The 27,844-nt window shown below is 35.1% G+C and overlaps 1 protein-coding gene across 3 annotated transcripts in view; it reads left to right on the top strand.

Annotated features, from left to right (window-relative positions):
- LOC123676930 overlaps positions 1 to 14,986 on the top strand; it is a 70,210-nt gene extending 55,224 nt beyond the window's left edge. For 2 of the 3 annotated variants that reach the window (XM_045613276.1, XM_045613267.1), the window contains exons 4-9: positions 2,950 to 3,110; positions 6,839 to 7,064; positions 8,350 to 9,099; positions 10,046 to 10,204; positions 11,492 to 11,703; positions 13,987 to 14,986. In XM_045613276.1, the coding sequence (XP_045469232.1) occupies positions 2,950 to 3,110; positions 6,839 to 7,064; positions 8,350 to 9,099; positions 10,046 to 10,204; positions 11,492 to 11,703; positions 13,987 to 14,111 (1,633 nt within the window). In that variant the 3' untranslated portion in view covers positions 14,112 to 14,986. The remainder of the gene's footprint in view (positions 1 to 2,949; positions 3,111 to 6,838; positions 7,065 to 8,349; positions 9,100 to 10,045; positions 10,205 to 11,491; positions 11,704 to 13,986) is intronic. The other variant, XM_045613282.1, reaches the window with a different exon arrangement.
- Positions 14,987 to 27,844: the final 12,858 nt, after the last annotated feature.

Below are 27,844 nucleotides of genomic sequence, written 5' to 3'. Positions count from 1 at the left end.
TTCATCATAAACATCCTGTTCATTCTTGGTCCAAACCGCAAACAATGTTATTATACGTATTCGCTATATCAAAAATTATTTTTTCGAAGAAAAGTTTGTCTGAAGAAATGCCCTTGTCGCCATAATTATTTCATAAGAATCCCATTAATGATCCGTTGGGTTGTTACCCAAGTTATGGCATATTCCCTAAATTATCATCAAATAAGCTATCTAATGATACTTTTAAATTTCGGGTGTGCCATTTGAAATGAGAAAGTAATTCTGCGAGTCTTTCTTGAGCCAAGTTTATGTAGATGCGCCCTCTCCCAGGGGATCACAGTGTTTCGTCCCGAGATCGCTGGTGGACTCATCACTTAGTCAATACAGCGATCTCTGCCTCAGATACACCCTCTTCCACCATGGTGGAGAGGTGACTCTGCTGCAACGCGTCGACTCCTATAAATTCGCTGGGGCCATAGTAAGTGTGACGCGAAACTCAGAACGCCATCTCTTGAACAGGCAGAGTCACTACAGTAGAAATTAGTTTGTTTGCGATATAACGGGAAGGTTTAGAGATCTGGAAATATTTCAGTGAGAGAGATCATTGGCTCAAACCCCAACATGGAAATTATCAGCACAAATTCGTTTTCCTGCCTGCTAAACTCGAGCTTTGACATCTTACCTGTGATCTGCCATCTGTTGTTTCGTGAGTTGGTATTGTTAAAGGCTATTTCTAGTGAATAACTTCAATATTTTTTGAGTCATCAACATAAGGAATGTGCTCTTTGTGGCAAAACTTGTGAATTAGTCACACATCGGTCTTTGAAATGTGTTTAGATTCCTCCCTATCCATCAAATTTGTTAGCGCATGTTGAAGACAATAATCGTTTGCAGATAACGACCTACGCTCTCTCTATCTATGTGTACTACTCTCCAGGAAGACCCAAACGCTATCGACAACAGAGCCAAACCTTGACCGAAAGCGTCGGCGGCCGAGGATGAGTTCCGCAGGAAACGTGACCGCTACGGTATCATGGCTACGCCGGCTACGAAACGGCCGAATTGACACGGAACACAGGGACGTCCACCCACGGCAAACAAACGATCTCCTCGACAGAAGGACCATAACTTCCGATTCGGGACGTGTTTTGTCCGTTCCACGCCTCGCACGTTCAAAACGTCGAAACGCTCTCTCTATTACGGTTAATTTATTTCGCAGCGCGCTTCTGGTTTTGCGATTCGAACGGACCGTGTGTGTGTTGCGATACCGCGTTGCATAATTCGTTTTTTTTTGTACCGTTTGCGTACGAGATTATGAATTCAGCAGATCGTGTCCCTCGCGTTTGATATAGGCAAGCTTGTTTCTGCATTTTGAATTCGAAGCGGCGGATACGGACCAGATTGTCGACGTTTTTCGACTTTTATACGTTACGCGAATTATACAAGCGACAGTGAACACCTCGAAATGGTGCCTAACTTGAAAACAAACCGAATACTTGGTTGGGATCCTTAAAAAGTTCTCAAGTTTTACAGCGCTTAATCTGAATAAGTTTGCGTTTTGGTTGGTCCTAATGTCCTCAATTCAGCCTCACACAATTGGAATATATTTCTAATATGATATTTTCGAGAGAAAAAGCCTTCTTATTAGCAATTGCAAGCTGCAGCTCAAACAAGGATGGTAGTTGAAAAGTCTAGTATAAATGAGGTAGTTTCTGCTAAAAAAAAACTCCTCGAAGGTGGATTGGATGAGATCATTTTCCGTGGCCCCTACGGTCACAAGATTTCAATCCCCTCGATTTTTATTTTTGAAGCTTCTGAAATCAGTTGTTATTCCCAGGAGGTCCTGAATATTCGAACATTGAAAGAGCAAAGTATTGAATGTGTTCAACATTAGGGATTCATGGCTTGGCTTGATTTTCAAGTCAAACTCAAGTTAAGTAGTAGCTTTTCAATCTCAAGTCAACTCAAGTATTTATTTATCAAGTACTTGAATCATATCAAGCTACTTGATTCTTAGCAGTTTTATTGTTTAGTGTCACATCAATAAAAATGATGAAATGAAAAGGAACCTCGCAAAAAATACTTTAATTTATTAAACTTTTTGTATAAAAAAACCAAAATATCAACTTTTTTGAAATAGAAACATAAATTAAATCAATAAAAATCATGAAAACATAAAAAATAATGAAAAAATAAAGTTTCCTAATGTTGAGAAACCTCCAGACTTTGTTGGATTTCATAATTTTCCATCCAGGATCTAAGACACATGAGGCATCTTATAGATTTGTCGCCTAACCTAAAAATTGTCTTTGAACAGAAGCTGAAGATGCTGGCCAAGTTTGGAAAGATATTTCTGAAACTACTAAAATCTACCGATAGATTTCATAGAAATGAGAAAACTACTAATAAAGTCACAGTGGTGAATGCTTCAGTCTCTCGGCGCTCGAGGAATCTCCTTATTCAGTCTGAGCGCCCAAGAGATCGCAGAAATATATGCCGTGCGATGCGTGCATATCAAGCGCAAGTAATATCAAATAGCTTGATACCAAGTCAAGGAATAAATATCTAAATTCAAGTCAAGCCAAGCTCAAGTATGTAATATTTCACGAGCTTGATTTTCAAGTCTAGAAGTTGGTTAAATTGTCAAGCTACTTGGCTTGATGAATCCCTATTAACGAATCCTAGCTTTTTTATTCTAGGTTTTCATTTTTCAGTTTGTCAAATGAGTATTTGAATTTGTTGCTTATTCAATGTGTTTTTTTTTCAATTTCTAAGCTAGCAGGTAATAATCATTACCATTGAAAAATTGAATAAGGTGATACTTCAACTTGAACATGGTAATAGTTGACCCTGAAAGTTTTTTCGTCTAGTTTTGATTTACTCGCAAGAACATAAATGAAAGAGCTAAAATTTTTAAACGATTGATTTTTTTTTAATAACATTTATAATATGTTATATGTGTGATTGCAGTCCTTCCCCTTCCCTGAGGCCTAAGTCAGCTGCTGCGGAGGAGCCTCCTTCAGAACAACGCACTGATGATTATTCGGGTGGATCTCACGGAGGATCCATAGCCAGTGGCAGTTCTGGGTTTGGAAGCTTGCCAAAGAAGCGACCAAATCTGTTATCTTCAGGTGAGTATCTCTGGATACTTAGGTGACGATACCCTGTGGGGAGTTATTTACTGTGCTTTTGAAGCAGAAACGTGTTTTGAAGATATTTTTCGGAATTTTACAAGACAAGCTGTAAACCATAGATCTACTCTAAACACGACTTCACGATATAAAAAAAAGAATGGTTGGTCCAATATTAAGAGAGATGTATCAAACTACTACTGTCTTGAATTTTTGATATATTCTTCTTCCTCCTCCTCTTTTGGAAGGCACATTGCCTGTTCGGTTTATTTATAGGATTTCACGTATACCTACTTATGCGTTTCGTCCCTGGCACACACACCGGACTCATCAGTGTGACTTTGGTATAATTGTGTGTGCCGTGTCACAGACGCTTGGGGAATTTATTATTATCGGGAGCCGCCGGGACTCGAACCCGGGACCTTGTTGCATCTCGGTGAGTGAGAACACAGTCTTAGCCTCTAGGCCACTGAGTGCTGTGTTTTATTATTGTTGCTATGTGGGCTTTATGAGAAGCCGCCACATATTCATGTTTTTGTTATTGCCAGATGTCTAGACATTGCTTTGGTGGACTCCTTAAGGTTCTTCTTCCGTTAGGTATGTTATCTCTTGCAATCTTAGGAGTCCTGTTTTGATCCATTCTATCAATTTGCTGGCTCCTTCCCTTCTTCTCCCTCTTATCCATCTTACAATATCGTCTGACACTTTTCTCTAATGGCTGTGATTCTCTGTGTATCGTTTAGTTTATATCCTGTTATAGCACTGAATATTTTCTTCTCGATTCTTCTTAATATTGTCTTTATTGCTTCCGCGCTATATGTCATAACTGGTCGCATACATGGTTTGTATATCCTTGCCTAAGAAACACCCTCTCTCACCATCGTGGAGAGGTGACTCTGTTTTCAACGCGATGTTTCCTTTAAATCTGTCGTGGCCAAAGTACGTGTGGCGTGAAACCCATAACGCCATCTGTGAGCAGACAGAGTCACTTCAGTAGAATAACCATTTCAAGCGTTTTGTAAAATTTCATGTAGCTTCATCAGAACCATTGAAAATTCAGTAGAATATTGTAAAAGAAATACCTAATATTTCCGTGACAATAGATTCGATCGTTTAGAGATAGATCATGAACATATGGAATAACAATAGCTTCGTGTAAAATGTCTTGTTTATAGTCTTCAGTACTATAGAAAATCCCAGCCAAATATCGAAAAAAAAAACCAGGGCTTTCCTCCTTTTGACAACCAGGATTTTCCTACACAAATTTTCATGTGTCTCCATCAGGATAGCATGCTTTCATCGTAGATCAAATTGCGGTTCATGCTATCACTTTATAATGCCTGAATTAATTATCATCCTATCGTTTGTAATTGCGGGCAACTCAATTAGAATTAGACCGTAGTTCTGTCGGATTAGAACAAATGGGTCGACGTTTCCTGTACGATTGACGAATAGTTTTGGATTTTCGATCGTTTCCTAGCGATTTTATCGAACATCGGCTACGTTGCGTTAGTCGACGATGAAATCAGACAGTTTCGGAATACACGCTGCATTTTATGAATTACACATGCTATTGCGATGATGTGATGTAGGTAGAAAAATATTCGGATAGATAAGCATGTGGAATATTTTTATCTATGAGCAATTTTTGCATTATTCCGTGTAATATTCACGTTTGGCAATGTAAGCGATATCACAAAAAAGGCAGGGTGGCCATCTAAAATTCAAACATAGCCATTTTCATGAACTCAGTATTTCTGTAATCATATCAGATTTTTTTTGAGTAGGAATTAGTAAGTCAGCAGATCTACCTGATGAGTAGATCTACATAATTGGAAGATCTAACACCTCTAAGTCCTCTAAGCAGTAAAAATCATTTCGATTTTCGATTTAATTCATCAACAAAGTCACCTTCCAGACCAAGAAACTTTTGTTTGTATAAGTTCTCACCTGAAAGTTTCCAGTAGAACTCTTGATGTTGATGATGATGCTGCAGAGGTAATATCAGGGATGAAGAGTTGAAAGAATAGGGATATTACTACCGATCCAATTCAGAAGATGATGAAATTCTCTGAATAAGAATTCACTCACAATGGCATTACTTGATCTATTAAAACTGACGATAATAAGCACTTTTTGGTTCAGATAAAGATGGCTATTCTCCTATTCTTGAGATGATACTCAACCTTTATTAGTTTCGAAATTTGGATGTTTGTTTTAACAACGGTTTTAAATTAAAATATAATTTTATACTGAAGTCTATCAAATGGACAAATGAAGCACTGTCGCTCAGATGGGGTAAGAGAAGAAAATATGGAGCGGAGTTCTGCATAGTTTTATGTTGAAAAATTAAGGTGTTTCTCTTCTAATATTCTCCAAGATATCAATATTCGATTCTTTGTGAAGGTCACTATTTTTTGTTCTTTCGATTAGTTTAGTATAACTAAAATATTTATTCTGCATACGTTGTAATTTTTCAAAGTTGGATTTATATATTTTACTCCAAATAGGATTGGCATAGATAACTCTGTTTAAATTATTTGAGTTTCTACATACTACTGAGTTTGCTCTATCTAAATTAAATTTATAGGAAGACGCTACTTATATGAGATATTCTTCTTCGAATATTTTCTTGTACCTAGATGTTGGTTAAAATTTGATTTTTTGTCAAGAATAACTTAAAAATTGCTTAATTCGTTCTTCTTCTATTGTCTGGCTATAAAAATTAGGATTTTGTTGTTGGATATTCGAAGTTTATGAGTGAAGATGCGTTTTAGATGCATCGTTTTGAATTTCCTGTCTGTGGAAGTATTTCTCTAGATTTAGAAGGTTTAGGATGCTTCTGTAGATATTTGGCCGATTGTGGTTTGGACTAAGATTCTGATGATGATAGCTGTGTCATCCTCAAAAATTTAGAAATGTTTGTATTTTAGGATTTCGGAGAGTCCTGTACGACAAATATCTTCCAATGGATCGAACAGATATCACGCTTATTTGATTAGCTACACTTACCCGACAAAATTAATCTTTGTATCATAATTCTTAAGGCTATTATAAATTATTCTCGATTCACAAAAATACTATCTCAAGTACCTCATAAAATTTTCAATTCAATTCAAGAAGGATGTTATGAATTCTTATAGAAAAATTGTTTTTCTCTAATTCTGTGGTTATTCCGTTCATTCTTCCACATCTTGTAGAACAAAATCGTGCGAGAATATATCAGAAACGCACAGTTTTCATGGTTATATTTTATTATTCTATGTTGGTACTCCGAACTTTCCGCCACGGCTTTATCTGTCAATTCATCAATTTGCCTTAAAGAAATCAGTTCTGCCAACCAACATTTTTCAATGCAAAAATCACTAAGATATATTTATGGAAATATTTCATTAATTTCAATGAAAATGCAATGAATTAGAGAAAATAATGTATAATACTCGTACAGAAGGCTCATTCTACCACTCGTTCATTCCAAAACTCGCCACTTCGTGGCTCGTTTTTGAATTTTGAACTCGTGGAAGAATATCAATGCCTTCTGCACTTGTATTATAAATAACTATTATAGTGTTAGCATCGGTGTTAGCCAATACTTTTTTGTTCGAGGAATCTGAATCTTTTGTTAATCGAAATTTTTTTATAAGTTACTTATTCCTTTTTTTTGTCATTATTTTATGCATATACATTATATATAGAAAGAATAAATTATTATTATTATTTCTTCACAGAGCTGGTTATCGGCCAAACTCTTTCCGAGACCAACATTCCTGTAACTGTTGCTCCGGATTCTTCGGAACCCATCCAAATATCCGTCGACCACGAGGAGATCCCCCTGGGAGAGCCTGGACACTCTAGAAATTCATCCAACACCAGCCAACTCTCTAAAGCCTCTGGTTACAGCAGTATTCATTCCCACAGCCGACAATCCAGCTCTGGAGACTCCGGACATATAAGGTAACTATTCTCGCGGAGATTGCAGGAAAGGCAACTGGATTCAATGAGTTCTAATTTGAAAATATTTATTTTTTTATATTTATTAATTTTATTTTGCTCACGTTTTATGGTTTGTATTCAATGAACTGGTGGTAGTTATCAACAGGAAAAGTCAATGCTGAATGAACAATGCAAATATTAAAAAATATTTAGGATTTCTCAAATATTCTTCGGTCTACTTTTTGGGCGGTAGTTCTCTGAACAGATCATTTTCCTTATGTCTGCAATTTTCGAATTTTGAGCAAGGAATGGTCTCAAACCATAAGATTCGACTCATACTGACATCGAATCAGTGGTCAAATACAATTATCTCCGGCCGGTCTTAAATACCATATCTCCCAAATAGAAAGACCTGAAACAGTAAATATGGCCTTTCGAAATTTTCTTTATCCGATAATTTCGAAAGTTACAATTTTATCTAAACAAAATGTTAGAATCAAATATGAAATAACAATTTCAAGCTCAATACAATACTTAATTTGACCTCGTCACCGGATACCAAATCACCACAAAACTGGCAGAGTTCATATATTTTGGCTGTAGATATAAAATATCATCATATACATCATCGTGTAGATATCATATACCATCAAAAACATATAAAAATTTAGAATAATGTGAACAAGGCGTAGCTTACCCGATATTTCCATGAAATCAGATTGCTTAGAGATTCTGCGCGTGGATACAAAATAATAATATCAAGCTCAATACAAAATTTCATATCGAATATTTCCGTAACAACACATTCGACTAGGTTGAAATTTAGTTTGTATATATTATGCAAAACAACCACTCGCAAATTCATCCCAAATTTCAATAGAATCAGAACTCCTCACATACGGACAGCAATACTCAATCAAATCAAACTTGAATACATAGTTCTGTGGTTTCCACAGGCGCTCAGAAGTTTTTGGCAGTGCTTTTGCATAGGTCCTGGGATATGGAAAGTGTGAGTCTTTCAGATTTGAGACCATTTTAGGTTTAGAATTCGAAAATGTCAGACATTTAGGTAAATGGCCATTTAGGTTTATATTTCTCATGTTGATTTTTTTTCCATGAACCATAAACGATTGTATAAAACTTACATTCAATTTGAAAAGAGAAATTCATATGTTTCTTGTCCAATTTACAAATTGAATCAACTTTTCTAAAAATGTATATAATTTGATCGATGCAATTGATTTTTCCTGTTGACCCAATATTACAAGGGTCTCTTGCATGCATTTTCACTTTTTTCTTTACCTAGGAATCTTCATTCGTCCCTAAGGATAGCGTCTTTCTATAAATCAGCCTTGAATTCTTCCAAATTCACCAGAACCCAAAGCATCCCCACCAAAACCCGTTTCCCCCAACCAGTTAGCCTCCTACCGGACCCGACGGTCAAAGAAGTCAAAGCCACCCAAAACAAGGGTAAGGTTGGCAAGGTGCCGTCCATAGAATTGAACGGCGATGACTCCATTTATTCAACGCCCAAAGGGTTCAACAAACAGGTCAGCGACATCAGCACCTCCAGCAACGAGGAGTACAAGACTCCAGAAGGTGTCTTGGACGAACGGGACGTCTTCTCGCATAACTTTAACGAGTTGCAGAAGTCGTTTTCAACGACAGTCGTGGAATTCCATAGGATGAAGAGCAAGGAGTTCGAAGCCATGAAGAACGCGATGAATACTAAGGCCTCCGAGAGTGCAGCAGAGTCGCATGCTGTCATGAGGTCGAAGAGCGACTACGCTCTAAGCCCTATATCCTCCAAAACCACCTGGTTGGCTAATAAGATCCCCGAGAGTCTTTATGCCTTTTTGACTCCTAGTCCTAAGCGGAAGAATATGATATATTCAACCCCTAATCGTCCGGTAACAGTTTCTAACCCTCTCAAGATTTCCCCGTCCCCTTTGTCCAAGCAACACTTCCACACCATATCCTTGAATTCCCTGCAGAATGGAGGCGCCTCTTCCACTGATGCCAATGGTCAACGTCTGAGTGTACAAGCCATGAAGAGGTACGAATTGTAGTGGTCTTGGTTTCAGTTCTTTCGGTTTTCCCCTTTCATCTGGGTTTCATTAACATTTCAGTAATATGGAATGTTATATTACAGGTTCATGCAGAACAATGATTTGATTTTGTGTTCTTGATATTTTTGTTAGATAATAATTATTCAGATACTTCAAATAAAAACGATGTTCCTGAACTTAAAAAGTCAGAAAAAATGTAATGAAATGTAAAAACTAGTAAAAGAAACAGAATTCATTAAATTAAGATTGTTATAATTAATGAAACAGTATTATGTTTCTCATGGTTTGCATACTAGTAATAGTAATAATAATGAATTGGCAAATTTGATTATACTTATTGGTTCAGGGTACTATAATTCGAAGAAAATCATTTGGAGTAAAAAAGAATTCTGCATTCACCTATAATATTATTTCCAATTTAACCTTGTTCTTAGTTTGTTTTTGTTTTTTTCCTTTATTCCCTTTCGTTTCATGCTTTGAATAAATGACTTTTCAGACCTGGCATTGGGCTTCAGATAAAATCGTACGTATTTATTTTAATTCTTATCGGAGTCACCTACCCTCAAGATCTCTGGAAAGGTTTGTGCACGAGGATTTATTTACGAATTTATCAATCAAAAATAACATTGGTGCTTTTCGAGATAAAACTTTCTCTTCACGATAGCGATGCATGTTTTTTAAAATTTAATTGCTTTTCTTAACGACTTAACTATTGTTTCGAAGGGTCGATCGAATATTATAAAGAAAATTTACAAAATTATCGCTGACATTATCGCTAGAAACCATTTTTGACAATTGAATGAAAAAAGGGACAGCGAAAACGAAATAAATGAATAAAAATCTGTGAGTAACAGAATTACATTATTATGATGAACCCTGCAGATTATACTTCATGTTTGTGTCAAATAGAGGAGAAATGTGTGTGGTTTTCAGGCAGCACCGCAAGCTCCTAGATGGCAGTACTGCAGGGGGTAAGCTAGCACCTGTGGCTATTAGCCCAGACGAGGAGGCTATAGCTCAATCTCCTCCATCACAGAACGAATGTCCAGCACAACACTCTCAGGTCCCAGTGCGACGTCCTAGTGTCACTACGTTAGTTCATTTATGTGTCTTCTGTGTGCTGTGATATTTTTTTTGCTGCATTTTTTTGTTGTTTTCTGCTACAAAAATGTCTTCTGAATGCTTCGAATCATTGTTGAATGAAATGTTGTAGATTGGGTTGGACCTAAGCAGTATTTTCACAGTAACTCTAGGTCCCTTCAATTTAACTTTCAGATTTTTTGTTCGCTTCATCCTTTGCTACCTGAATTATTTCATCATCTGGATATTGCTTTTTTTTATTTATTTTTTTTTATTTTATCACTACACTTTACCATAGGACAGCTAACTAACGCTCAAATCATTAACATAAAAGGGTCGAATATTCGGTAATTATCAATGAGTGAAATATAATTGTTTCCATATTTCTTTGAAGAGAAAAAGTGAAGTTCAATAAATAATTTAGCTTTCTCGAATATTCATAGCTGCTGTAGAAAATTACCGTCTCTAAAATGGTGGTTATCACATAATCAGGATTGTGCCATAATTGATTGTTACCACAGTATTTCAAGCTGCAGTACAGACAGATATTTTCAAATATTTAATGAAAGCTAGATATTTGAAGAAGTTCAAAAACACTGAAACTCCTAATGGGATTGGACTTGGTAAGGCTGAGCTGAGTGATGTTGCCAAAAATTGTAAATAGACCTCTGTAGACCTTCCAGAATATCTGGAAAATGAGTAGCTTCCAACTTCATTTGGTACAGCAAGAGATGAATGAAGATGCTGTCTTACTAAGAGGTCATGGAAAATCAAATGAATATATTATAATGAGCTTGAGGAGAACTTCACTTCATATTTTATTGTAAGGCATTGACATGAGTGAAATTTTGACAGGATTGTTTAGCAAATGCCGATACAAAGTTCCAAGATTGTTAATCTAGCAAAACAACTAAACTCAAGTCATGCGATAGCTCAAAATGATAGTGAATTTTAGCGAGTCTGCAAGATTAACTTTTCTTTATGATCCTGAAGATATTTTCCATTATATTGAGAGAAATTTTGTTTGATTATTAAGTACGAAATTTTCTAGCCCTCAAGCGTTCAGTTCTGGAAACATCGACTCAACACATTAAAAACTATTTTTCCTCAGTAGATGTTTTATAAACTTGTTTCTTCGAAGTATTTTGTATACCCTTGAAGTACTAATTATCAGTTACATTCAGTAAACCCATTGCAATTTGATCATAGTTAGCACTGACATTCTCACTTATACTGCACTCGCCTTCCATAAATTGCAAAATTTTCACAATTGATCACAATACCAATTGTTCTTTCAAGGAATCCTAGTTCCAGTAGTTTAGCTCTATCGGAAACTGGCTCGTTAGATAGGGCTAAAGCTGCTTACGAGAGACGAAAGAAGAATCAGCTTCTGGATTCGGATGCCGTTCCGGTGGCTGGCAGGGTCGAAAACACAAGAGTAAACCCTGACCATCTCATCGAGGACCTACTGAAGAACACAAACCTAGAACCAGCAGACGACGAAGCCGAAAGTAAGTTTTAATTAATCAAGATGCACTGCCACTTTAGATTAGATTTAATTGAGGAGGTTTCGTTTCACTGCGACCTTATGGTCTGTTGTGTCCCCATCAGAGCTATTCTCTCCATAATGTTATTAACAGCTCGCTAGAGTTCTAATGAAATCCAATATATGGGATGGCTTCGATTAGGCTTTTTCCTTGCTTCTACAAGTTTCGTGTCTAAAGCAGGCTTTGCGTTGGCTAGCGATGGCGAGGCATTCCCTCACCAGGTGATCTAGAGTTTCTTCCTTCTCCCCACCGAATCTGCTCTCGTCATTTTCTGTTAGACCCATTCTTATGAGGTGTTTCCTAAGGCAATAATGCCCTGTGAGGAATCCAGAGTAGCATATTCTTACTAAGATCCTTATACTTCTTGGATCTCGTAGAGTCAAAGTTCCAAAGAAAATTTTTGGAGTGATCCAAACCAGGAAGATTCCGCCAATGTATTTCTCTTTCGGTTTCTCCTTTATCCTGAAACTCTTTCTTGTAGGTATATTTGTCTACGCCACAGAAAGGTTCCGGGTCGATGAAAGGAGTTTGTGCTCCTTTTCTGGGAAGTGTGTTGGCCTCTTCATTCCCTCTAATTCCCGAGTGGCCGGGAACCCATATTGAAAAGACCTTGTTATTCTTGCCTTTCTCATTCAGTTATCTTCGGCACTCCAATACTATCTTAGAATCGATGATATGTGAGCTCTGATTGCAGCCTGACTATCAGAATGTATCGCTATATCACATTTCTGATAGTTTCTTACTGGTTAATTTCTACAAATATTTCAATTGCAAGTATCTCTGCCTGAAAGACAGCTGCCTAGCGATATTGAGCATTTGATACCAGTCCCGAATACTCCAGCGTCAGTCCCAGTCGTGGTTTTGGAACCATCTGTGTACCATTTGATGGTATTTTTTTAAGAACTGGAATTGTGGACTCTTTTTCCTAATCTTCTTTTCTACTAAGTATCGTAATGAAGGTTTTTTCGATGCTAATTTTCTTTATTATCCCGTCACTGGGAAGGTTCGCTGATGGTATGTAATCAAAAGACACTTTACGAAAGTCAGAAGCTTTTGAGCTACCGTTCATTCCAGCGTCATTGAAGACCACAGAACTATATATAGATATATGTGGTCTCCAGGCTGGAGACAAGAATGAAAGACCGCTCAAAAGCTCCTGACTTGACGTCAGTACCTTCCTCGTTTTTTCCATATTCACATTGTATTTTCTATGGTTCTGATGAAGCTTTAAACACAGAATTTTGCATTAAGCTTGACATGGTTTCTCCATATTTCTGCAAAATCTCGTATTCATGGAAATATTGGGTATTGTTTCGTCCAATATATTCTTCTTGAATGCTCTTGAGTCTTGACGATGTTATCCAAACAAAATTTCGCACTAAGCTTGGAATGGTGATTCTATATATGCACGCAAATTTGCAATTCGGGTAGATTTGTACTCATATTGGACACATCTTTTCCAATATGCATCTTCAATCTTCTATGGATCTGACGATGTGATCAGCTGAAAATTTTGCAGGGAGCTTCAAATCAAAATCACGGAAATATTGGGTCATTTTTTTCTTTGATATTCCTCGAGCCTGGAAATTGTTATTTCTCATTTCAAACGCAAAATTTCGTCTCGATGGAATTAGAAGTTCTGAATTGAAGAGGAAAACATAATTTCGAATGGCCTTTTTGCGGAACAGCAGTATGATTATGCCGCATCTTTCAAGTTCCAAACCTAACCTGAAATGTTCAAGTTTTGTGCAAAATAATTCTGGCAAATTATGTATCTAGCATTCGTCGTTGTACTTAACGGTATGATATTGATTTAATTTACACCAGAATTTTGTTGGCTCACTTCAGGTGAACCCCTGTAGATAAATTCCCCGTAACTTTCAAACAAGACGCCGAACTAATTTTTTTCTGGTCTGGTGAAGTTGTCACGATCTTAGGGAGAAATTCAAAATATTACCGATTTTCTCATATTTACTTCTCAATTCCAAGGAAGAAAAGTAGTCTAGTTCTAGTACTTAATTAAATTCTACTCTATTCCACACTGAAAGAAGAGAAGTAAAGCAAAGTCGAGGCCTTTTGAGCGTTTGTTCATACAAGAACAAATTGCGTCTTTGGACATCGCATATGCCCATATAAAGATCTGTGGCCTCCAAGGGTGCAATTGCCGCGTGAACGAACGAGTGTATTAAAAGCTTCCGACTTCTTCTTTTCTAATGACGCATGAAACTATAATTTCTATTCTTTCAGCTTCTGGACTCCAACTATTCATAGCCAAAGATGGAACAGCTGCCTTGGGTAACCACGAGGTGAAATCCCAAATGTCAACCGGCGTACAAATCTTCAAACAAGTAGTAATGGACGATAATAGGTAGCCTATATAAATTCTATTTTTCTAAATGTAATTTATAATGTGAAGTCGTGCAAAGTGCATGTTGGATGAATGTTCCAGTGTATCCCGAAATATCATTGAGATCTCCATTGTTACCACTTCTGTATTGTTATATGCTTAAATTCTATCGATTTTTTTTTAATTTTCAACAAACCAATATATTTTTGTCTCAGATCTGACGAGTTCGATATTATATGTGAAAATATCATCAAATATAATTGACTATACATTGTTGACTTATTAAATTTTCTTTACGTTTCCGGAAATATTTCTTTCACTGAATATGTTGTTGATTTATTGAAAACAGAAATTTATTAGGGACAAGTTATTCCAAATTCTGGGACATGGCTGATTGTTTTCGATGTGATTTTTCCATAGCAATCGTTTTCATCTAGACCTAGAGGTATCTGTAAATTGGGAGGTTTTAGTATTGATGGATGAATTTTTGATCAGAAAGAAATATACTTTAATAATTTAATTCTGGATCTAATTCTAATAGCATGTTTTTCTGATATACAAATAGTTTTGATTGAGTTTTATCACTGTACAGTATTAAATTATAATTTGAGATTAAGGATATGAATTTCGTTGTTCTGGAATGCTTTTTCTACAAGAAGATGAAGCTCTTCCATTAAAATTTTCCAGAATGTTATCTTCTTGAATGATGATTAACTAGTAAAATCATACATCACAATATAATATGTGATGCCAATATTAAGCGACAATATTATTTATTGTAAATTATTCTTCATTGTATTATATTCTGTATTATTTCAATGGTTTGTACCGTAATATAATGCTGATCGTATTAAGTTTCAAGATGTAAATATGGTTAAGAGAAATAAAAATTTAGGTTCAGTCTCGTATTTGATTTCATTGAATCTTTTATCAGGAGGTTATGTGTAATTAATTTCAACATTCAAAAATATCAATAGAAGGGTAATATGATTGTAATAGCGTAAGTATAATGAGTAACAAGATTAAATTTCAAGAAGAAACTCTATTTGTTATTGAAATAAAATTATATTCGGCACTACTATCCTCGCCATAGTTTTATTCTTCATTTTTTTGTTATTATGTTATCCATAATCGAAATTGAATGACAGTATGTTATTTCATTATTTAATTATTATTACTATTATTGGAAACTTATTGCCTACTTCGGTATCACACGTGCATTATATCAATAATCCTTAAAATAAAATAAGAAAAACTCATTTTCATTTCAATTCAGTTACTTTCTGTCAGGCAACCCAAAATACAACTCGCGAAGTGTCAAATTACACTCTATGATTGTTCCCTCGGTCGGAGGGAAAAAAAAGCCTTTTTTTCGATTTTTTCGACAATATAATATATGAACCTTCTCAAAACAACAAAAAAAGAATTATCCAATTTGGTGCAGTCGTTTGATCGTGCTGCACTTATATAATAGCCATCGATCCTCTTTTATAGATATAAAATGCCATAATTGTCTTCTTGGTGTTCTTAAATTGAATTGAAATAATGGTTTGTGGCTTGAGGACAGTGCAAATCGAATAAATCCTTGTTGAAATGTCAACGTTTCGATTCCAGGTGTGGATCTTTTTCAACACTAAAACTTTTATTATTGTATAAATATCAACTCTGACACAAACAATACAATAGTGTGAAAAAATGTTTATTTGTTTCTCATTTATAAACGTCAGTTTCCAAAAACACAATATTAATCAAGAAAGTTTATTTTATCAAATCACTAACTTGTAAAACTGACAGTTGACTTGCAAAATTTTTACAAGTTAGTAGTATTATTTACATTAGAAAATTTTGTTTTATCGTCATATATGTTGAAAATCATGGTACAATTGTTATTTCCAGTAACACAGATTTTTGATGATGAAAGAGTTGATACTGAAGATGATGAACCATCTGTTGACTCAGAAACTGCTGAACTCGAGGACTGCAGAACATTTGTACTCTCCTTATACCAAATAATTTGCTAGACATTTCGATTTTTTTGTTGACCGAATCATCTACATAACTCATCGCAATTTCGGTGCTCTTCCACCCTCCTGCACGCTTTAGTGCTAAAATATCTCTTTTAAACCTAAATATTTCGCTATTTGCTTTGAGATACCACCAATAGTGTGCTGGCCAGCATTAAGGGAAATGCACTTTCCATGTCGGTATGTCAAAAAAAATCTTAGGCTTTCTGTTCCAGGAGGCCGAAGATTTACATATTTTCTGTATAACATGCAAGGCTTGAAGCTGCAGCCATCATCGGTTATGGTGAATCTTCTTGTTGTTAAATTTTTTGTTTGCCGCAATGTCACAATAATGTATTTTCCCATATCTTCTACATCATTCATGTTTAAGGAGAGAATTTCGTCACATCGACAACATCCAAAAATCCCAAATATTGTTACAATTTTCGCCAGCAACCACTGGTCATCAGGAGCATGTAAAAGAAATTGTTCAGCCTCTTCTTTACTTAATACCTTGGCCTTTTTTGGCGTATAACGCTCATTTTTTCGTTTCAGAAACGCTATTACCTTTTGAAATCTGCAAATGACAACTAAACGTCATATTTTTCAATAAATTTTTTAAGGAAAACAAACCTGCGAACAGTGGCATTTTCTTTCATTTCCAAGCAGCTTTTCAGCATAGACCATTTCGCCCATAAAGTATTAGGGCTGAATCTAGCTGATAGTTGATTCAAGTAGACCAACAAAACATCTTCAGTTACCCCAATCACACTATTTTTGTTTTGCCACTTTTTGAAGTCGTCGTATTCTCGCTCGTACCTTGAAGCTGATTTTGCAGGTAATAAACTTGAAGCTACACTACTGGCTGCCTCAATAATTTCTTTTGGTACATTCATTCTCGTTTTCGCCAAAACAAATGTAAAGAAAAATAAACTGACATGTTCGCATGGCAACGCTTCCATAGCTTACATAGACTTATGTCAATGATAGCTTACGACATTTGAGACAAATTATTGAGATTTTTTTGGAATTTATCTAACCTTTTTACAAATCAGAAACAAATAAAATATAAAACAATACACGCAAGGTAACGGGTTTTACAGGCTCAAGGAGGTAACTGACTCGCCTGCGGCTCGTCAATTATATCCTCCATTCGCCAGTAAAAACTCTCTTACCTTGCTAGTAATGTTATATACTATTTTTTCCACAACCCACAACCATTTAAAATTTTGTGAGGAAAATAACACAAAAAACCGAAAACAATGGTAAGTGTATACCGATGACGAATGCAAAAATCACATAACAAGGGGAACATGAAAACGATTTCAAGTGTCTGCTATTTTTTCCTAGACTAACTTATTGAATGAAATCTTTATTTACAATAATTGATTGAGTTAATGTTTTCAATTATACCTATAATGTCTGCTATTTACATAAAATCACAAGTTAGTGAAACTAATAATAATATTTGATTCAAAATTTAGAAATCTTTGATGATAAAACCCTCATTAAGAAACCTGTAATTTTTGGTGAAGGCAGTTTTCAATTGAAAAAGACGTTTAGTCTGAAAGTAAGTTTATACCAAAAAGATGTAGATTCATTAATTTGATAAGTTGTTACCTATACTTAGGTACTAAAAAGAAATTGTATTTTGGCCAATTTTTAAAAGTCTTTATAGATATATTTTTGTGAGTTACAATGAGTGAATGGAATATACAGGGTGTAACTGTACTTCCTCTCACCAGAGGTGATACTCATGCTACTAATAATTGATGATGATACCATAAAAATCCTGAAAGGGTTGAGAAAAGACTTAAACCTGTTGAATTAAACTGCGCATACATTACTTATTTACTACTAGCAATAAGTAAACATTGCTTATGGTGCTATAGATTTGCCTGTAAACCCATCACTTCTCCCTACACTAGCCCCATCATATGTTTGAGCCAATAATTTTGAATGCAAGTCAAATTTTCCGAGTTTGGCAGATAAAAAATGAAATGAATCTTCATCAGAATGCCTAGACCTTACATCATAATATGCTATGAATCGCTCAACAAGTTGGTCATTTATTACATAATGGAAAATGATGGACAATTGTGAATGGTAAGAAGTCATTTCCTGATATTTCCTAGCTCTCATCAAGGTATTATTTATTGCCCTTTTAATAGTTCTAATCATATCGCGATTTTCTCTTACATCTGCGCAAGCCTGTTCTTTTCTCTGCCGCAACTGATACTGTGAAGTGATTTCAGTGGCATATACCTCATCTTTCAAATAACCCCACAGAAAGTAATCGAGAGGAGGTGTCTCGTGACCTTGGTGGCCATTCCACAGGGCATCAGGGGCCGATCCAGGGGGGTGGCCATGGGGTCCAGCCCCCCCCCCCCCTTCGCGGACCTTTTAAATATAAAAGTGTATCCTGAATTACCGAAAAATACGCACTCATTTAGTTTTTAATATTTTTTTTTCAAATATAGTTATCTGTATTTCGCGTTTAAAAAGTCCGATCGGGTTCCACTAAATGGCGTTAGAAAGATGAGATTTCGTACTACATAATGTTTTGCGACAGTTTTGTGATTAGTTTACTCAGTTTAGTTCGAGCGCGCGTTAAAGATGGCCGTTATAACAAAGAAAAAATACGTTATATTTGAATTTTTCTTCGATGAAGGCTGAAATGCGAGCCAAGCGGCTGAAAATTTAAAAAGTTTTTATGGTCTTCTTACTGTATATGTCAATTACGCGCAATTTTGGTTCCGTCGATTCCGTTCCGGTAATTTCTATGTCAAAGATGCATCACGCGCTGGAGACCAATTGTCGAAAATGTAGACAAAATCATGGACATTTTCGGGTCCTGTTTCCATTGCTCAAGATTTGAAGATTGCACAAAAAACCGTTTGGAGCCATTTGCATAAGGCTGGTCTCAAGAAGAAGCTAGATGTATGGGTACCACATGAGTTACCGCAAAAAACCTCTAGGTCCGAATTTCCATCTGCGAATCGCTGCTGAATCGCAACAAATGAAACCCATTTTGGAAACGGTTGGTGGCTGGTGATGAAAAGTGGATGACTTACGACAACGTCAAGCAAAAACGGTCCAAGTAAAAGAGCGGTGAGCCGTCAGAAACGATCAGGAAGGTCTTGCTGTGTATTTGGTGGGATTGGCAGGGAATTATCTACATAAGCTGCTCCCCTAAGGCACAAATATTGACTCGGAACTGTACTGTCAACAATTGGACGTTGAAGGAAGCAATGGCCAAAAGCAGCCTACTTTGGCCAATAGGAAAGCAATTGTGTTCCATCAGGACAACGCCAAGCCACACACATCGGTAGTGACTCGCCAGAGGTTCTTATGCACCCACCTTATAGTCCGGACCTGGCCCCAAGTGATTACCATCTCTTGCTGTCCATGGTTAACAATTTTGCTGGTGAAAAATTCGTTTCAACAGAGGCTTGTAAAATTCGATTGTCTAAATTTAATTTATTCGTATTCGACTTGAATCGGATCATTCTAACTCTGGTAATTGCAGTTTTGATTTTTATGCAAAAATAATGATTTTTTTTCTATACCTCATACTTTCTTGTGCCCGTGTTTTCTCATGAAATAAATCTACATATATTCATGAAATTGTTTCAACTTGTTTTTGTACTACAAAAATTTTGGAAACCGAATACGATATGATTCACTAAAATACATCTTTTTATAAAAAAAAACACTTTTCTCGATAGGCACCAACAAAAAATTCCGCTATTTTGCTAATCGATATGAGCCATGACTTACTATGCCCCCCCCTCAGACACCGCCTGGATCCGCCTCTGTCACAGGGCCACTGTTTCAGATACTACGTTACACAAACATCATATCGAAATAATCATTGAAGGCGTTTTTCTGAGCTATGGTTCAATTTTGAATTGAAATATTTGATCTCGACAGCATAAAATATATTTCCTTTGCAGTTTTCCGCTTGAACATCACAAAAAGGATGCGATACATGGCCGACTACGACCATTGCGCCTATTGTGGTTCGTGGCTTCATATATCATTATGAGATACAATCCACAGAATAACAAGAATGGCAATAAATAATATCTTGATAAATATAAATATAAAAAAATTAAAGATCTTCATTTTCAAAATTTCTTTCGATACTTCTCTTTCAATACTGTGTAATGAATTGAAATAAATTAGTGTAAATTTTCTCAAAAAACTGAACTTAATATGAACTTATTTTTGCTGTGGAGCAATTTTCCAAGGGGGTTATTGATTGATTGATTGATTTTGTTTCAAATTTAATACCTTCTTTCTGAAGTATTCACAGTTCGATCAATTATACTTCTAATCAATATTTTAAGCAAATTGTCCCAACCCACAGCAAGTGCTGAGAGTTTACAATGAAAGAGATTTGAACAGAAAGCTATACAATTCGAAAAATTATCAGATAACATCAAATATTATCACTAAAGAAATCAGAACAGGACCGTATTTCAAAAAATTTATATTAGGCGCACGATTAGCCGCTAGTGCGTACAATTGACCGTCATGTTTTAAGCATTGTTGACACGGCGCTTAAAATAATCGCTTATGATATTTTTCATTTTGCAGATGCCGAAATACCAACGTAAAACTTCTAAGGCTCAATGGGATCGAGAAACTATGATTCAGGCCATAAAGTTTGTAGAAAATGGAGGATCAATACGACAGGCGGGAAGGAAGTTCGATATTCCAGAGTCTTCAATAAGAAAAAGGAAAAAAGCATATGACAATGGACTTGAGGTGGTTGGACCACATATTGGAAAATTTTGTGTTTTTTCAACAGAACAGGAAATGGCATTAAAAGACCATGTTCTCAAGTTGGCAAAACTCTACCATGGATTGACTAAGACTCAACTCAGAAAATTAGCTTTCGCCTTTGCCGAAGCAAACCAAATAAAACACAACTTCAAGGTTGAATATAAAATGGCCGGAAAAGACTGGTACTATGGATTCCTCAGGAGAAACCCAGAACTATCGCTGAGAAAGCCAGAACCCACTAGTATAGCTAGAATAACAGCTTTCAACGAACATGAAGTTTCCACATTCTTTCAAAACCTCAAAAAAGTTTATGACAAATTCAAGTTTAAGGAGGATGCAATATACAACGTAGACGAAACTGGTATTTCTACGGTACAAAAACCATGCAAGAGACTTGGTCCCAAAGGAATCAAACAATTTGGCGCTAAGACATCTGGTGAAAGAGGGAAAACAGTTACTGTTATCTGCTGTTTCAATGCATCTGGAACTTGTTACGTGCCACCAATGTTCATATTTCCCCGAATTAGAATGACAAATTCATTAACTAACAATGGACCTCCTAATGCAATTTATAATTGTTCAAAAAGTGGCTGGAGTAATGAAGAGCTTTTTCACAAGTGGCTACAACACTTCAAAAAAACCGTTAAATCATCTAAAGATGAACCTGTTTTATTGCTCCTGGATAATCATTCCAGCCATATTTCCTTACCAATTTTTGACTATTGCAAAGAATATGGCATTATTCTTTTAACGATACCACCTCATACATCCCATAGGCTTCAACTTTTTATGGTCTATTGAAATCAGCTTTTAACAGGCAATGTGACTATCACCTAACATCGGCTTCAAAAATAACTCAATACGACTTAGCTGCAATATTCAACAAAGCCTATACTCATGTTGCTACCATGGATAAGGCTCAATCAGGATTCAGATCTTCTGGGATATGGCCTTATCAACCAGATAAGTTCACAGATGAGGATTTTCTACCAGCAACTCATCACCTGCCAATTATAATTGATGACGATGAATTACCTTCTACTTCCTCCTCAAACGTCAGTTCTGTTCCAGCTTTTCACAACAATCCGAATCTCAACCTTACTCAGGAAAATAATTTGATTGGCCAGCTCAGAACAGAAAAAAGCGATGTTCCTGTCCCTAGTACATCTACTATTTTAGAAGAGTTGAGTCCACTTCCACAACCAAGGGTAGCTAAACGACAAAATCGTAAAAAAAAAATGTCTGAAATATTGACAGATACACCAAACCGAGAAAATTTAGAAACCGCAGCAGCGAAAAAGTTATTGAGGCAGGGGAAATTAAAAGAAAAAGAAGAACAAAGTAAAAAAGGAAAAAATATTATAAAAGGACCCAAAGCAAGTCAGAAGAGAAGCACAAAAAGAAAACTGTTCGAAGAGAGCAGTGAATCTGAAGATATATCAGAAAGTGAGATTTATAACGATGACGAGTTGGACGATCTGGAAACGGAAGACAATGAGAGATGCGTTATTTGCGGGGAGGGCAGTATAAAAAATGAGATGTGGTTTAAATGTTCAGTTTGTGCGAAGTGGTCTCATGCCCTATGCACGGGAGCAGACAGCCCTGAGGGATTTATCTGTGATTTTTGTGATAACTAATTATATTTTTAAAATTATTTTTATTCTATTATATTTTTTTATATCGTTAGAGTTTTGTTTATTCATTGTTTTTTTTTATTCAATAAAAGAATAACTTCTTATGTTCAAAAAATTGTGTTATTGGTTCCTGTTTTCAATGCGCACAATTATCCTACCTATGCGCACCATTTGCCGCATACTTCGGGTAATTGTGCGCAATGTTCATTTCTCAAATTTTATATTTCAAAGTCATAACGTGCATTTTTATTTTAAATATAATAGAGAAACTTATAGCCAAACCATTGGAGAATCTTGACGAAAAATCTTGAAGTTCAATCGTTTATGATTTCCAAAATATTTCAATTTTGGCTTAGGTGCGCACAATTACCCGACTCTCCCCTACACATGAATTCTTTCGTTTGCTACTCTTTTGAAAAAAGTGTGCCATTCAAAGTAAAATTTGAATTAATTAGACTGAAAGATGTATTTTTTCATGGCAATAACGATATTTCTCTGAAACGTGTAAAAAATATAGATTTCGAAGTCAATAAACCCAGTACTGCCCTGCAAATATTGAAATAAGATTGATCGTTTTGAAGCTTCGCATGAAATGAATAAACCCACAAAGTTTGAACAAAATCGGATTGCTGATTCCCAAGTTATGGAAATTTAGGCCAATTTTCATGAATCACCCTGTATCTCCGAAACTTACAGTCTTAGGATACAAAACAAGCTAATTTTCTAAAGGCCTATTACACCCTGTATAATTAAATGTACAGCTCTCTGCATTTAATAATAGGGAATTGACATCTTTTGTCGAATCCAATTAGTCCTGTGGTTAATTTGAATGATCTAATGACTACTTTCCCAAGCGCATATCGAGCAAAAACAATAAACTTCACTTTGGATGCAATTGCCGGCATTTATCATCTATTCCTAAACAAATAAATCACTAGTTTAAGAAACAAATTCGCGTCGAGTTCAAATGTAAAGTTCCAAACACAGGTATTGCTGTTTTAGTATCAGATCCGAATACTCTGTTTACGTATTATGCAACAGAGATTATTCATTATTAGCACACTTCAATTTCTTTATGAGGTAAACTTTCACCGTTCGTATAGGTTCGCTCTTTTAAATCACTGGAACAGCAATTAGCATTTTGCAAATTTCTTGCTATGTTAAACTGTGAATTAGGTGCAAGAGACGCGAAAAGTTACCACATTTTCTTCTTGATTTGTTAAGTCCGGGAAAAATTATCTTTTTTATTCTTTGAAGTTGAATTTAATACTCGATAAAATATGTAAAAAATTCAAGGAGAGCACTTAGGAAATTATGAGCCCTATATAATTTTTGCGCCACAGAACCTTACGTATATGGAATGTGATTGTTATGTCATTGTTGTTGGTTAATTTATTTACATTAAGGGTTCAGATGATACGATCCTCTCAAAATTTGATTTGAACATTTTAGTGCAAACTGAATTTCAACTCATTTGTGTCGGGTTTTTCTAATTTTTGCTTGTTATTTCTCTAGTTCTCCTATGACTATCAAAATGGAATTTTGCATTTGGTTTGAAAATTGTTGTTTCATAACTCGGATCTGTTGTTACAGAAATATTGGGTTTTTTTTCCAAATTCTTGAAAATTTTGGAATTTTCTACGTTTCTGATGATCAACTTGAAGTTTGAAATTGTTATTTCATATCCACACCCTTAATCTCAACTCCGTCTGTGTTGTTATTATGGATATTTGTTGTAATTTATTGTTTCGATATTTTTCTTGAATTTTACCAGGTTCTGGTGAAACGATCCACACACGGCCGCCGCCAGACATTTTGGCGCCCCGAGAAGGGGCCTCTGTTTTTCCTCTCAGGCATCTTTTCAATTTCATATAAAATTGGTTTTTTTTTTAACAAAAAATCACTATGTCAAATTGATCAAAGGACGTTTAGTCGATTTCATCAAAAAACGTCCTGAATTGTACGACGCTCGATAAGTCTATAGTAAAAAGACGTAGTTTTCAAAGGAGCATTTTAGTACCTATTTGTATTTTCATAACTATATTTGAGATATTTTGATTTCAAAAAAATTTGCTCTCGGAAATTTTATTGTTTTACTACAAGGAAAAAATTTTTGTATCAAAAGGAATGTCTTGTTTCGTCAACTTACTTTGCGCCCCTAAAATTTGGCGCCCAGGCAAAATGTCCGGTTTGCCGGTCCTAGCGGCGGCCCTGAATCCACATGAAAAGGTTGTCAAGAAGACAACGCTTTCTGATATGCTGGCCTACTATATTTTGTTACAACTAAATGCAACATTGGTTTCGAAATGATTGAAATGATCAGAAAACCATTATTTCGAAAGCCTGTATTTACGAAATTCCTAGTCGAATTTTACCCTATACAAGGTGCTCAGGGAGAAACTGTACATTCTCTTATCGGAGTTAAAGTAGGAGTAGGTGAGTACGGATTGACTACAAAAAATTAATTTCTGTCTTTCCTCAGAGAGCTACAAAAATTTCAGAAGATACCCCAACAAATTTCAAAAATCCAAAAGAAAAGACGTGACAACTTTGAGTGATACCGCGTCATGAAGCTGAATTTATGCTCCTTCTAGAAATCTAATTTTAAATTCGAAATAAAAAGTGATTTTTTCAACTTGAACACTTTAAATGAGGAATAATGAGTCTGGTCCTGGAATATTGAAATAATCAATATCTCTCTGACTTGGCCTCGGCATGTGTCAATAACATCTCAAGTTTCAATAAATTCCGCTGATAAGTTTGGTTCTAATGATGGTTTCATTTTCTCCATGAATATGAAAACTTACCCTATATCTTTCTAAGGAAAAGCAGAAATTGAACTCTTATAGTTAATTCCTAATGTTGAAGAGGGGGACTAAGGTCTCTAAAGAGGAGGATTAAGGTCTTTAAGTCTTTCCCACAAACGCTGAAAAATGTTATTGAAAAAACTCTTATAGACATATTTCGAACACTTCTTCAGTAAAGGATATGTTAAGGAAAATAAATGCACGAATCAACATCCAGAATATAAAAAATCAAAAGTAACTAACTGTTTGGCGTTGAGGGCTAAAATGGAGAATTCAACCCCCAGGGAAGGAATAAATCAATATATTACTCAATTGATATCAATACAGATCGTTAATCGAAATAATCTCCATTTTGTAACAAGAAAATTTAAAACTAATATTAACTAATAATTAATTTTTAATGTCCTAGTCCTACTCGACCTATGATAAGGACCCTGCAAATTTCTTTCAAGTATATAGATCTTACCTACCTTTTTCAGGGACGGCCTGACAGACGGACAAACTTGAATTAGACATCAGTGACTTAAAACTAATCGTTTAAGATCATTCCCGGCCCAAAATACGAAAATAACAAACATCGTCACGCTATTAGCAATCTGGTAACGAACGCTCAAAAATTGAAAAGCTATAAATTTTTTTAAATTGAATACAAGTAATTTCAAAATGTAAATATTGAATTACGTTTGGCGAATTCGAATTTATACTTAATGTTTTGAGCCTGAAAACTTACTAATTCAATCGATATGAAATAGAGGACCCTTACATTTAAAAGGAATTTTCAAACACACTGAGTATTTTGAACAATGTTATACTGAAAAAAAATTAAAATTTTGAATTTTGTAGGATCTAAAAGAAGTAATCGAAGTATTTCTTTCTAGGATAACTCAAAATCGTCATCAAAACATATGAACGACGATACATTTACCACATTAAGTCCTGGTGCAAATTGTTTTGGACTTCTGAATTTTTGAAAATTGTAGTAGGGTTTCAAACGAAATATTCCTCAGTGTGTTCGCAAGAGTTGAAATGGATATTTTGTGAAATAGAAAGAAATGGTAAACCTTGATGTGAAATTTGTATTATGTTTATTAGATTCTACTCTTTCTGAAGGCTGAATTGTGATAAAAACAAGTGAGTTTGAAATTTTGGCACGAACGATTCTGAATGTTATTGCAAATAGAAATAAAACAAAAAATTCGTTTACAAATCAAATCAACTAATAGTACTAAGTCAATACGATAAAAATTTTTTTCTTCATCAAAAAATAGCTTTCAGATTTTTCCATTAGATATATCAATTTTATTGATACTGTTCTAAGAATTATAGTTAGATTCAATCATTACATTTTTTATTAGTGATTTGTTGAAGAATATTATAAATTCATAGATATTATGTTAGAATTATACATTTGAAATTAATGATTCATTTTTGGCAAAGAATATTTTCATAGAAGGTATGTTCGTTTTTCATATTAAATTATAATAGAAAAACACACTTTTCTTTAAATTTATATTCTTTGGCAATCGATTTCGGTTCTTCAAACCATCATCAGTTTTAAAGATTATGTCTAAGAATATAAATTGTAAATAATAGTGTGTTTTTCAATTGTCATTTAATCATGATTCATTGTTGTTTATTTTCAAGAAATGTTTTTTGAGTATTCAATTTTCAACTTTTGCAATTTTAGGGTTGTGTTTTCATAATCATAAATTATTTAGCAAATGTTATCAGATTACTGTCACAATTATATTCTGTCAATAATGTACTGGCAATTGATCATTTTAGAAGACTATTTGAAAAACTTCGGATTTTTATTGTTGCTGAATTGGCACAATTATCTTTTAGGTATACTCAAGCGGAGTTCGAGTATCATATGTTATTCAGTTTGTTTATAGTACACCTTTTTGTCGGTTCATCCTAAATAAATTTTTACAATATCAAAAGTATTGAACGAAGAACCCGACTTGTATTTTAAATGGAATATCGTATAAAGATCTGATATTAGATACATAAAGATCAAAAATCTCGCAAAAAGAACAGAATTTTGGGAAGAAAACTCAAGGATTTTGCACCACTAATCGATACTATAAAATGCATTCAAAAAATGTTTCCATTGTTGAAATATTAGTTGGAGTAACTATGTTAGGATGAAAAATATTTCGTGTTTTGTATTGAACAAAATATTCTTAACAGTGAATCAAAAGGTGTTGTCGTCAATTCCACTGAATTTGATTATTGGAGGTCTTCTGTGAAAACGAAGCTGTAAACAAATGCGTAAAATTTACTTTCAATGTTCTTCATGTTAAAATACAACTAATCTGCGTCACAACTTCTAGAAGTACTTCGGCAAATTAGTATATTGACGGAATTTCCTACCGTCCAAACCTCTAATCGAAGTTGTTTTTTGTCCGAAATTGAAGCCTAAATTTTCCATTCTTCCCTTTAAATTATTGTTTTGAATAAATCGGCTATGTTTATATGATTCACATTTTAACCTTACGAATCTGCATCCGTTTTTCGACC

The sequence above is a fragment of the Harmonia axyridis genome, chromosome 1 (genome assembly GCF_914767665.1).
Source record: "Harmonia axyridis chromosome 1, icHarAxyr1.1, whole genome shotgun sequence".
In the NCBI taxonomy this organism is placed as follows: Eukaryota; Metazoa; Arthropoda; class Insecta; order Coleoptera; family Coccinellidae; genus Harmonia; species Harmonia axyridis.
This window is presented reverse-complemented; position numbering and strand designations above follow the sequence as displayed.